At 32.4% G+C, this 14,028-nt stretch overlaps 1 protein-coding gene across 1 annotated transcript; it reads left to right on the top strand.

The window, feature by feature from the left end:
• LOC111008233 (uncharacterized) lies at nucleotides 1-10,564 on the top strand. Its single transcript, XM_022280864.2, has 16 exons — nucleotides 1-258; nucleotides 678-763; nucleotides 903-1,010; nucleotides 1,145-1,259; nucleotides 2,089-2,801; nucleotides 2,937-3,068; nucleotides 3,468-3,557; nucleotides 3,683-3,809; nucleotides 4,268-4,591; nucleotides 4,893-4,957; nucleotides 6,636-6,807; nucleotides 8,485-8,589; nucleotides 8,668-8,769; nucleotides 8,851-9,024; nucleotides 9,874-10,005; nucleotides 10,128-10,564. Exons 2-16 carry the CDS (start codon nucleotides 750-752, stop codon nucleotides 10,296-10,298), a joined length of 2,544 nt encoding a protein of 847 aa, XP_022136556.1. The 5' UTR covers nucleotides 1-258; nucleotides 678-749; the 3' UTR covers nucleotides 10,299-10,564.
• The last annotated feature ends 3,464 nt before the right edge of the window (nucleotides 10,565-14,028 follow it).

The following is a 14,028-nucleotide window of genomic DNA, read 5'->3' as shown; positions in this document are numbered from 1 at the left end:
ACGATGCGGAAGCAAGAGGCCCAAATGGTGGAAGGCTGACCCACTGCCCTCAGCTACAGACCATTTCGAGAGCTCCAAAACCCCAATTTTTAGGGACCCCTCGCCGGGCGAAGGTCTGAAAAAAGAGCCCGACTTGGTTTTCGGTGGACGGCGCCGTGAAGAATTGGCGGCGGATTGAGTATTAGAAAGAGGAGCTCGCACCGCTCAAGGAACAAGTAGTGATTGAATTGGCAGTCAGCAGAGGAAGGAAGAAACAGGGTAATTATTATTTCTTCCCAACACAAGATTGGTGGTTAACATTCGATTTCTATTTTCTTATTCTACATATTTGATTATGGAACTGAGTTCAGAGTGTTTTCTTGCTCGTTTCTCTTTATTCTGGGCAAATGTTCATTATAACCAATCAAAATTAGTGAGAGTGGAGTCTTTTCTGGTTGTTAGTATCTTTATTGGGTTCTTTCTAGTTTCTACCACACCCTGATTTGCTGAAAGTGCCGTACTTCATTTGGATGAAGTTTTTGTGCCCTTCTCGTTTTTGGGCAACAAGTTACAGCCTTGAAACATGTTGAAATATTCTATATCTGTAATTTCATGTTGTGTTGTGTGTGCTTTTTTCCTTTTAGCTTTTTAGTGGCATTGAGCGACTTGCACATTTTTGTTTATATGATTTCGTCCAGGTTTGCATCTAGTCCTGTAAGATTCGCTTGGGGAGTCAGAAGCCTCGTTTATCCACTTGCCTCACAGTTACAATGACTGATATCACGTGAGCTAACTCTTTTCTTCCCTGGTTGAGTCTCATATGTTCCCCCGCGAAGGGTCTGCAAGAAATAAACTCTTTAATGGAAAATTGCAAAGTCCGATGTATTTTAAACAAATTTTGATTTAGAAATTTCTACTTTCAGGTCTAGGTTATGTGTGAAGAATTTGCCCAAGTACATAGACGAAGATCGCCTTCGTACCCTTTTCTCCAAAAAAGGAGAGATTACAGATGTTAAGCTCATGCGTACCAAGTATTTTTCATACCATACACATGTGTTTCTGCCTTTTGTTGTGTTATTTTGGTTCTTACAAGATATAATGTTGACATTGCTTCATAGAATTTGGTAACAGCATGCTATTTGCTTCTTGAATTTTTATTTTCAAGGGATGGTAAGAGCCGGCAATTTGCTTTCATTGGGTTTCGCATGGAACGTGAAGCTCAAGAAGCAATACGATTCTTCAACAAATCTTTTATTGATACTCACAGGATTGCTTGTGAGGTCTGTAATATTCGATGTACTTATTTCTATCTTTTATTGTAGTTTACATTATTGTTGATGTTTACATCAACTAACTAGTTGTATATATTTTCTCTTTTACTCTTTCTACACTCCAGCCAAGAAGAATGAAAACATCAAATGATTGATCAGGCATGAAACTGTTAAAATGGAATAAAGGAGTGATGTTATTTGTTTTGGGAAATTAGAGGATGTAATTATATTCAGCTATGTTTTAATTATTTATTACTATTCTTTTTTAAAACATCATTATATATTCAAGGGACAGTTTGTTCATTCATTGCATCAAGAACTCTCACGAAAAAGGTGGAAAAGTATAACTATTAGTTAGAGTTATAATGTTTTAGTTGTCACTAAGGTATGCTCTTAGCAGAAGTTAAAAGGATAGGGAACAACTGAAAGGTTTCAGGATTAGAAGAGTTTAGAAGCATGACTTCTCAAACACTTTCAGTTTGTTGATGGTTCCATCTTGTTTTGTTTCTGTAGAGATGAGTCTTTTAGGTGCATTTTAATGTCCTTTGATCCTTGAGAAGGCATCAAGCATTGGCATTAATCTAAGTGTTTCTTGGTTGACATTTACTGCGAATTGTGTTGCAAATCTGGTCATTTTGCACAGTATGTTGATTATTATTCTGTTTATGAGATTTTAGCTAGGAATATTAGCTTTTGGTTTGGGTGAACTGTTTTGCTTGCGTGAAGATAATTAATTAGACTGCATAAGTAGGGAAGAAATGTTCTCTGATACCATTAGGTGTGTAGATACATTTGTTGACTTGATTATTATTACTTAATCTTGTTTTTCTTTTTGCAGGTTGCATGGAAAGTTGGGGATCCAAAAATTCCCCGACCTTGGAGTAAGCATTCTAAAGAAAAAAAGGGCACTGAAGATGGGACGAAACTAGAAGACAATAAAAGTTCAAGTCTTTTGGGGTCTAAAGAGGGGAGAGACAATTTTAATTTGAGAATTCAAGACGATGACCCTAAAATCCAAGAGTTTCTTCAAGTGACACAACCTCGGATTAATTCAAAATTGTGGGCAAATGACAGTTTGATGGCTCTAGCAGCTGATCAAAACGGAAAAGGAAGGGAGAAACCAAGTCAAATGAAAAAGGAAGATGGAAAGAAGTTGGAGCTGGTGAATGTTGATGGAGATAATGATGAGGAAATGCAAACTGCATTGCACAATACTCATGTATCCGTTAAAAACTCTGCTCATAATGATGAAATTTCAGATATGGAATATTTTAAAAGCAGGGTGAAGAACAACTGGTCGGATTCGGATACTAGCGACGATGAAAACAACAATGAGGATGTTAAAAAAGAGGATGAATCCATAAAGAAAGAATTGGAGATACAGGATTTCAAATTGCCACCAGAAACAAAGGTCAAAGGACAGGACCATTCCAATCATTGTTATACAGGTGATTTAAACATGGAGAAATCCTCATCAACTCTAGAAGATAAGAAGGATGAAGTTCTTGAGAGTGGGCGACTTTTTGTTCGTAATCTGCCATATGCAGCAACGTAATAATCCTTTTTGCAATTGTTCAACTGTGCCTTTTCTTTTGTTTTTATTTATATTTTATTTAAACAAGTCTGCTGCACTGCTTAAAGGATTTTTTCCCCTTATTATTGTTGTGTTTGGGATATTATCATCAGTGAAGAAGAGTTAGAAGAGCACTTTAAAAAATATGGCACTGTCTCAGAGGTACACATTGTTGTTGATAAAGATACAAGACGGTCTAAAGGCATTGCTTATATCCTTTACAGTCTTCCAGACTCTGCAAAAAGGTATTTGTTTGTATGAGAATGTGTTACTGATTTACTTGCTTCTGTTTGTCTTTGTTTGTCCTGACGTATAATGTTTCTTGTGGCTCCAATGGCTGAATCGGGGATTTATAGTTAATCTCAACCTCCTCAACTATTTCTAATTGCTTCTGGGGTGTTACCTGAACACATGCCTTCCAAGACTGATCTAATTTTGAGATCTTTGGGAAAAAAATGAAACATGAAAAAACTAATATTTTATAGTGGTTTTCCTCCTCTCTTCTTTCTTGCTTTCTTTTGATCTTAAGATAATTTCAAATAAAATAACGGGAGTATGCTTGGTTATGTTCTTGTCGCTTCTTGTACATTCTTGAAACAATTGGACCTATTAAGAAAATTACTTTATTATATTGTTTACTGAAGGGCACTTGAAGAATTGGATAATTCGATTTTCCAAGGGCGATTAATGCATGTCATGCCTGCTCAGCTAAGAAAAACTTCTGAGAAAACAGAGTAAGTTCCATTAGTGTATGTTCCCAGTGCCTGGATTGCACAATTTTGAATGTTACTGCTATCCTTATTCCCCCCTCCTCATCAAATATATTTAAATTTAATGGAGAATGTGGCTCACTGGACAGGGCAGATATTTTAGGAGACCAACAAAGGTCAAAATCCTTCAAGCACAAGAGAGAGGAAGAGAGAAAAGCATCTGAAGCTAGTGGCAATACAAAAGCATGGAATAGTTTATTCATGCGCCCTGATACAGTATGACATAACCTTGTGTGTTTCTTTGTTTCTTTTTCCATTTGCTGGGGTCGATAACTTCTTTATAAGAAAGAATTACTAGATACAGGGTGATTACTGATTAGTCTTTTGCTGTCCATTCAAAAGACCTTGCAAGGAAGAGTATGAGACACATTTTTTAAGAATTGTAGATGGAATATTGAGTATACTAACATGATATGAAATATACGATTTAGCATAATAATACTTTTTGGGAGAATAATTGCAGAAAGAGCATGATTGCCTAGGTGCAGGCGCTTGCCATGGATGATCTTTGGATCTAGATGACTTGTCCGTCCTAGCCCCTTGTCCAAAATCTCATAAAAAGCATTACATTGAACAGTATTCTATTAAGAAAATTTCCTACCACCTTCATCTTTATAAAATTAAAATTTAGTTGTGAGTTTGTTGTCAGGCACCTTGATTTCTTTTGTCTACAGGTTGTTGAAAACATTGCTAGAAAATATGGTGTTAGTAAGGGTGAATTACTGGACCGGGAGGCTGATGACCTTGCTGTACGGGTTGCTTTGGGTGAGACTCAAGTAGTTGCAGAGACAAAGAAGGCCCTTACAAATGCTGGAGTAAATGTTGCATCTCTAGAGGAATTTGCTTCTGGTAAAGCTGATGGACTCAAAAGGAGCAATCATGTTCTTCTCGTGAAAAACTTGCCTTATGGTTCTTCGGAAGGAGAACTTACAAATATGTTTGGGAAATTTGGTAGTTTAGATAAGCTCATTCTTCCACCGACAAAGATATTGGCTTTGGTAATTGTTTCTATATATCTTTAAGTTAATATATCGTAGACTTAATGATTTCTCTATAACACTTGCATGATTAATATTACAATAAAAGATTTCATCTACATCCACCGTTTATGGTTTTTTCAACTGTTTTTTTTTCTTTTGAGTACATCAAACTCACAAGTCACAACTAGTCGGACATAGGTGCCTTAATCCACTGAGCTCGGATTGACATTTTTTTTTCAACTGTCAATGATAAAGTATCCTGTTACTTTAACCTTTATAATTTAATCTTTGAACTGCTTTCCTCTGTTTTGATATTCAGGTCGTTTTTCTTGAGCCATCTGTAGCCCGTGCTGCCTTCAAAGGTTTAGCATATAAGCGTTACAAGTAAGCTCATTCTCCTTTCTTATATGTTTGAAAACACCTGTGGAATTTTATGGCATGTACTTAATGGAGTTGCATTTTACATTGTAGTGCCCATCATAGGTTAAGGAATATTATGCTGTGCTGTCTTACACTTTTTAGATAGAAACTGATTGATTTTTGTGTTTTTATGTTGCATCAAGCTAAGAATATAATTAATATCCCAAATAATAATGGCATATAACAAATTTCTTAGATTTTTGAGTTCAACAATATGTGGAGTAGGGATTAAGATGCTCAGGACAATAAATTTCTTAGATTCTAATATTGTGGGAACTATACTTTCCTTAGGAATTCAACAATGGGGGAAATCTGAGATTAATTTAGGGCCTCTTTGGTAGGGATTTTGGGTTTTTATTTCTTGTGCTCTGATTAAATGGATTCAGAGAGTATTTGTTTGATAGATTTTTTTTAAAAACTATTTTTGGATTTTGTGATCTAAAAAGGTGGAAATTCTGAAAACAATATTTTTATGTTCTTAGTGTTTTCAGATTTTAAATTTGAAACTTTAGAATGCTAAATTACATTAAAAAGGAAAAAAACTTTGATAAATACACTATTTCATGTTAAAAACTCGTTTAATTAATTAATTATTTTTTGATAAGAAACACGTGTATTGAGCTGAGAAAGAAAGGCAGGCTGTCAGGGATAAGTACAACTTGATCATAGATAAACTGTAATTACAATTTGCAAAAGAATTTTCTATGATTTAAGCACCATGTAGAAGCAGTAATTTGTACACTACTACAAAATAATTCGAAGCGATGGTTGATGTTGTTAAAGACAGGTAGATTTCTGTCTCTCCAGAGGCACCAAAGAAGATCTCTAGTTGCACTACCCGGAAGAATTTTCATTTTTCCCTTAAGCAGCCACCTTTGGAAAACCTCTTGTAGCCAATCATCTACTGCCCTAGGCTTACAAGAGGAGAAACCCACCTCTTTCATAACAAATGTCCAACTTTTGTAAGCAAAAGGGCAGATTTTATTTTTTTAAAAAGTTAAAAATGTTAAACATAATATATTATCAAATTATATAATATTGTAAATAATTATATAAAATTTATAACATGTGAATAAAGTAATTAATAATATTCTATATTTAACTAAATATTTACCTGGTAGGTACTACTAGTTTAAAAATATATTACTAAAACACATGTTAGAACAATTTTTTAAATTGAGATTTAATTTTCAAATTTGCTACTAAACACATATTTGAAAACACTGAAAACGTGGAATACAACTCTGTTTTAAAAAACTCTTTGTTTTTAGATTTTTGTTTTTTTTAGATTACCAACCAAACACACTCAACATTTTAAGGTTTTATAATTGTGTGTTTGGGCGGATTAAGAGGAGAAGTATTGTTTTCATTTCTGAATTATGATGTCTTGATGGAGTATACGGGATGAAAGTTATAGCAGTATAATTGACGACGAGTTGATGTATCTTCTAGAAAAGATATTTCTGGATTTGTCTTAGCCTTCAAATTATTTTGAAATACGATAATATAGTTTTAACTCTCTTATTCTTGATGTGACATGTGAGCATGTCCACCCTTCTATTAGCAATTACTATTATCTATACTAATAGTTGGGGTTTTTCTTGCTGGAAACATAATGTTTCTTCATTGTGGCATTCACTAGGGATACTCCGTTATATTTGGAATGGGCCCCTGACAATATTCTTAGTCAAAGTCCAATGGTTGGCAATGTGAAGGATGAGAAAGTTGTTGGTGAAAATGATGCTAAGAGGGTGTTATTAGAGCAGGCAGTGGAAGGATTATTGGATGTTGAACTTGACCCCGATAGAGTTGAGGTTTGTCCTTATGGAACTTTCTCTTGTTTTTCCCTATTTCCATTGTTGTTTATCTACTGTGATGGATGATTGTTGATGGTTTTGTCTTATTGTCACATATTGAATAATTGGTGATCCCATTGTTTATCTGGTTATCGATCAAGAACATGCAATTTTTACTTCATGGTGGATGACATCCCTCATGTAATAATGGTTCCACTTTATTATCGATCTAGTTAGTTTAAATGTTAGAGAGGTGTGTTCCCTCTGTTTGTTTTTTTTTTCTTTTCAAATCGAGCTTTCATCAAGAGAAAAATAAAAGGATACAGAAAACAAACAATATGGCATACTAAAAGATAGCCTAACAAAAAGGTGTGCTCCCTTATTACATATGTCCACTCAGCATGATGCTCTTATAGTATGTCAAAAATTAGGTCACTGGCATCTCTCTTTCTCACACATGCGCACACACGTGCTGTCCGCTAATGGCTATGCTATTCCTGGCTCGACTCTAATAATGCAATTTTGAGGTGCACTTGCTCACATGAATTTTTCTTTTCAGGAAACCAACGTAATATTACTACAAAATCCAAATTGAAATGTTTTTAGAGCTCTCTTTTGCTCCTTACAAAGGAAACAAACATTGGAATTGTATCGATAAGTAAAAATATTTTGTTAGTTTTTGTGATCTTGTATAGTTTATATCTCAAATCAGAGTACTTTACACAACTTTTTTTTTTGATGAAATACTTCACATAAAATTCTCATTAAATTGGAGTCCTTTTGTTAAACCAACCCTGATCTTGGGCAAAGGGCTGCTTCTTCCCTTGGCCTTTATCAATGTTTTAGAAGGCTAAAGGCGGGCTTGAGGCTTTTTCTCTTGAAAAGGCGAGGCGTAAGCCTCAAGGCCTCAATTTTAATTAAAAGAATTAAACCAATCCTAAATTTGTGTGGTCAAGTATTACCAAACATAATAGTTATATAAAATTATCAAAATATCCACCTGTTGTCACTCAAAAAAAATTCTAAAAAAACATCATAACATCACTACTATTATCACCAATAGAACTTACTTATTCTATAAATTGTTGTCTTCAATATTTTTAAAGTCTAGGTAGTAAAAGTAGTAATAGATTGAATTGTTACAACTCCTGCTTAGGATTCCATACAAAAAAACTTGATATTTTTTAAGAATTGGAAAAATTAATAGTATTCTTGTAATCATTACACGAGGCGTATACTTTAAGCCTCAATGCGTTTTCAAAGAGGCGTAAGCCTCTTATAGTCCAAAGAAGGCGTAAGCCTTGAGGCTAAAAGTTAGAGCCTTGCCTCGAGGCGGGCCTCCAAGCGTAAGTCTCAAAAGCCTTTTAAAACATTGACGTGGTTGGCTGCTCCGGCTTAAAATACATGTTCGATGTCCAAAAAAATATAAAGGAAGACTTGAACATTCTAAAAGATAATTAAACATTTCGAATTTAAGGAAAGGTTAACAAGCATATGCAGATCATTCAGTATATGCTTTCATGAGTCTGTAATATTTATTCAGCGGAACAATGTATGTAACTTTTAAGCGTCAGCTAGTTTTGCTTGTTGCGTGTAGCATGCACACATTTTCTTTAATCTTATGAATATGGGAGCTTAGTTATCTTGTCTATCCAGTCTATTTACTTGCTTTTACTTTTAATCTATGTTTTTCAGTCACGATCTCTTTTTGTCAAGAACCTTAATTTCAAGACGACTGATGAAAGTTTGAGAAAGCATTTTAGTGAACACATGAAAGAGGGAAGAATATTGAGTGCCAAGGTAAATATCTTGATCTCAGCAATTCATTTTGTTGATCCCAGAAATTTAATTATGCAGCTTTTTTTTGGCAAAGTTCAGGTAAAGAAGCATATAAAAAAAGGACAGCAGGTCTCAATGGGTTTTGGATTTTTAGAATTTGATACAGTGGAGACTGCCACAAATGTCTGCAGCAATTTGCAGGTGATTGTTTTTTCCAAGCAACTTTTTGCACGAATATCTTCTTAGGAATAAATTATAACTCTTAATCCTTCTTTGTTTCAGGGAACCGTTCTGGATGGCCATGCCCTCATCTTGCAAATGTGTCATGTAAAGAAGGATGATCAAGTGCAAAGAAAAGTAGACAAGGAAAAGAGTTCGACAAAATTACTTGTAAGAAACGTAGCTTTCGAGGCCACGGAGAAGGATCTAAGACAGTTGTTCAGTCCGTTTGGACAGGTATTTGCTTCTCTTTGTTAATAGTTCAGCATTTTAACTTGTAGAAAGTAAAATTTGAGAGTTTTATTCTAACATCGGATGCTGTCAAAGTCTTTATGATGGATATGAGGCAAAGGCTTTTGCCTCTATATTCTTTTCATATGTGGGGATCTGTATCAGTCAACTTAAAAAATACTAATTTAGACTTTATTGCTCTTGATTTTGTAATTGTTCCTATAAAGTTAAAACCAAGTGGTAATATTCTCCTCATTAAAAGTTTTAATGAGTTTGAGGCCTCTATGAGCATAGTTCAATGGTTAAGACGTTTACTTCTTTAATGAGTTTGAGGCCACTATGAGCATAGTTCAATGGTTAAGACATTTACTTTTTTTCTTGAGATTAGAGGTTCAGATTTCCACCTCCACATTTGCTGTACATAAAATTTAAGGGGGAGTTTGACATGACTTTTTAGGTTTGGAAAAGTGATTTTAGCTAACTAAAGACGCTTTCACATATTTTCTTGTACTTGGTTGTATAAATGAAAGCAGTTTTGAAAATTCTAAACGCATTGAAAAACAACTTGAAATGCTGTTAGAGGAAGCATGCAATTTTTGGTTCAGGAAAAGGAACTTCATACCTTTAGTCTGCCCCTCTGATTTTCCAAATGTATGGAGTTTTGATGTAGTCTGACTAAAAGATTCAGGTTGAAAACCTTGGTTTTTTTGCAGAGTTCTTCTCACCATGGTTTTACCTTAATTCTTCGTTCATCTAAATGTCATACTACGCTACTTGAGGAGTTGTCAATAGCTCTTTTATTGTACTGCACGATTTTCATTTTGCTCTTCTTAATATTTATTTGCCTTTTCTCAGATTAAGAGCCTAAGACTGCCAATGAAGTTTGGAAAGCACAGGGGCTTTGCATTTGTGGAGTTTATCACAAAGCAAGAGGCACAAAATGCATTTCAAGCACTTTCAAACACCCACTTGTATGGTCGGCATCTTGTAAGTCTTCAACTCACCCTTGTGAACACACTGCATCACTTTTTACTTCATGTGGTGCTAAAGTTATAGCTGAGCCAAAATCCCGAAACAATGACACGTTTCTTTATGTTTGTGACTATCAGGTCTTAGAGAAAGCCAAGGAAGGCGAGAGCCTGGAAGAATTGAGGGCCCGAACAGCTGCTCAATTTAGCAATGATCAAGACAAGTCTCATAACTCAATTTTATCCAAGAAGAGGAAGAACATGGCTAACTTTGATGAAGACAATATGAAGTTTCAGAGGATTTCTGAGTAATCATATTTAAGGTGCGTGAGATTAGAAGATTATATGATCAATTTTGGTGTCTATTTGCTTATGAGTTGTACCATATCTTGTTTTCCAGTCCCCTTTAGTGTTATGGGAGCTGCTTCCCACATTTTTGACTGTTTATTCAACGCAGGAATCAGTTTCTTTTGTATTGTTACTGTAAAATATAGTTGGTATTATTTTTTTTTTGACAGTCGAAATGTATACATAGTTCTTTTCCATTTTATATAAATAATATAATAGGTTAATACATAGTCTATTTTTTTTGATTCACGTTTATCATTGTACCCTTTTAATGTTAGTCTTTGATGCTAAATGAAATATTTGAATAAATCAATTTTCCTTTCATTGATTCTCAATTGAATACCACCCCTAATTATAGATTTATTAGTATGCATTTTTTCTGCTTTTTTGAGTAGATGCAAATTTATCGATGAGTTATGCTTTTTTTGGCCATTTTTTTTCCTTCATTATGTGTTCGAAGTATCAAATCATTAAAATAGTAGGTAATCTCTTTTTAATCTCAGAGATCTGATTATTGCATTTTCAGAAGTAAAAATCTTAGTATAATGGTGTTGGAATGACTACTATTGTAATGTTTCACTTTCTTTAAAGTATTCAAGTGTTATAATATAATTTCTTAAAGCACTTTTGACTAAATATATGCAAGGACAATCAACTTTGTATTATTTTGTACATTTTGGGCTTAATTTTGTAGGGTTTTGCTCTTAGATTTTGCCAAAATTTTGTAACAATGGAAATGTTATTTTTGCAATTTAGGTCTATTATGAAATTCAAAACTTCTATTTTAGTCTTTATATTTTTTCTAATAAATATTTTGGTTCTCAAATTTTCAAAATGGCAATTTTATTCTCTGAAACTTGATTATGTCATTTCCAATGTTTTTCCATTTAATATTTGTGCACCTAATCTTTTGTTGCCGTAAATAATTTATGGAGCTTTCAATTCAACACATGTTCATGCTAACTTGTTAATACACATAAGTTATGTTATCTATATCTTAAATAATTGATGAAAAAATAATGGTGAGAATCAAAATAGTTTTGTATTTTTAAAGTTTTAAAGATTAAAATAGATACTTTTGAAAGTTCAAGTAATATAATAGAATAAAACTACAAGTCTATGGATTAAATTAAACATTTGGAAATTTTAGGTACCAAAATGAGATTTAAACCTATTTTTACTTATATACTTAAGATTTTTTTAATTTTTAATTTCCAACTTATATAGAACATTCTTATTCCTAATAGTATTCAAATACAAGGTACTTTTAATTGGTTTGGAGCATTTTTTACTAACAAATGTAACTCACTATCTAATTTCTAATCCACCATCAATTAGGTTAGTTTTAGATAATATAGTTTTTAAAGTAGAAATAAAAATAATATAGTTTTAGATAGAAAAAAAAAACAGACTTAAAGAAGGCACTTACTCAAAGTATTGGAAAAAACAGGATTATTTTTGTTAGATGAAAAATAGGAAAATTTTTCTTTCCATTACAAACAGTGGTGCTATAAAAGATCAAATTTCTGCATTAACTAAGGAGTCTCCTTAAAAAAAATTGAATGAGATTAAGGATATTGTGATTTTGGAGGAGATATTTCGTGGTACTGAAATTTGTTTCTCTTCCTCGTTCTATGAACAAGCAAGTTGTTTTATTGGTCAAAATGTGTCATTCTTTATCGTTTATTTGTACTTTTAGAATAGTTATTTTCTTTCGTGGATTTTGAATGTGGTGCGTGATCTCATGTAATCCGTTCTCGTATTATCTTTCATCTAAAAGAAGAGGAATTTATGCCATTATTCATGCATAGTAAACGGAATAAATTCTATGTCAAGTCAATGTATAAGTGTCAACTTATTGGCTTGACACATATTTGATTAATTTGTAGCTTGTGTTAGACACAAGAAAAATGAAAAAAGCAATGATATTAATTGATTTGATTTTAAGTGTGATTCTGAATTGCCATATGATGTGATAGGACTGGCTGTTATTAAAACATAGGAGATTTGTCATATGATAAATAATTTCTTCACTTTAGTTTTATTCTATTCGTGTATAGATTTATTTTACCTCGTCTTCACATTTTTTAAATGTTTATATAGTTTTTTAACCTAAAAATAATTATTTTAATGTTTAAAATTCAGCTTTTGAATTTTAAAAAAATATAACCTAATATTCATCCACCAAATATTCACTTCAATCAACATATGGGGTTTCGATACATATCTATGACAGTATGTAACATCCACATTATCAATTTGGAAGAATTGCTATTTTAAAATATAAACATTATAAACTTATTTTTTCAAAGTTCAAGGTATAAATACATACATTTTGAAATATAAGATCGAAAATTGAATCAAAATTTTTAAGCTTCAAACCCAAATCCTTCCTACCATAACGTTAGGAGCCTAAAAATATTATTTAAATAATTTTGTTTGATCTATCATCCAAAAAAAATCAAGACTTAACATTTTCACATCTTGCAATCTGAATATAACTCAACTAGTTGATATAACATATATCATGGACTAAGATGTATGAGGTATGAATCTCCGCTCCACATGGTGTTAAACTAAAAACACCATTTTCATATCTTGTTATTTCTAAGAATTATCATATTTTTTAATTTAAAATTAAGGATAAAAAAGAGTATTTTGAGAACTATTATGTTGTTTTATGCTTTTAATATTACTAATGCTATTATCTTGCACATATTCTCAACATTATAATTACTATTAGTATAGAACAAATGATTCAATTGATCAGGATATTACTTATCTCTTTAAAAGTTAAAAAGATTCAACTCCTCCGACTCTCTGTTCAACTAAAAAAAATGTTTGAAAATTTACTCTCAGCTCAAGATTTTATATTTGGATACCAGTTCACCAAAAAATATTTTTTCATCATTTATTCTCGTCATTGAATATGGAAACTTATTCCACTAATTAGGTAATTATCATGTAGCAACAAAGACTGAAATCAGAAATTCTTACAAGGGGCGCAAAAGTTTATATTAATTATGATTAATTATATTAAATCTTTCTACTATAAAAAGTCATGGAGAAAATTAGAAGCAAATTAAAGGAAGAGCTTTAAAATTAATTTTTTTTAATCTAAGACTAAATTGTCCTCCTCTTTTGTGTTTTTTTGTTCCTACTTTCATAGTACCAAACGATAGAATTCTCGAAATTCATGAATAACGAGTCATTAAATATCAATTTAACTAGAAAAATAGACCAACTCAATTTAGTTTAGTTTAATTTTCTTTTTGATAATTAAGTGATACATCTATTTTTTTCTTTATATTTATTACCATAATGTGGAATGGAAACCACATGCTTTGCTTTCAACTCATAAGTCATAACCCAGACAAAGTACATAGACTAGAGGCTATAAATTAAAAAATGAAAGGCAAATCTCTCAAAAAAGTTGTAATAAAAGGTCATAAATTTTATCCAAAGCCTTATCATCAGCATCATATTATTATTGTAAACCATTAATATAGTCAATAGCCATTACAAGTCAAACAAAAAAATTAAGACCACATTAGATTATGTCTGGATTCATTGTACTAGCTTTGTTTTTCTTGTCATATGCTAGTTTTAAATTAAATAAATATTATCCCCATCAATTCCAAAAAAAAAAAAAAATCAATTTGTATTCTTTCATATATACTATCATAACAAGCTG

This window comes from Momordica charantia (genome assembly GCF_013281855.1).
Source record: "Momordica charantia cultivar OHB3-1 chromosome 10 unlocalized genomic scaffold, Mcharantia_2.0 BLBB01000010.1, whole genome shotgun sequence".
Lineage (NCBI taxonomy): Eukaryota > Viridiplantae > Streptophyta > Magnoliopsida > Cucurbitales > Cucurbitaceae > Momordica > Momordica charantia.
Note: the sequence above shows the minus strand (reverse complement) of the source record. Positions and strands in the feature narration are given on the sequence as shown.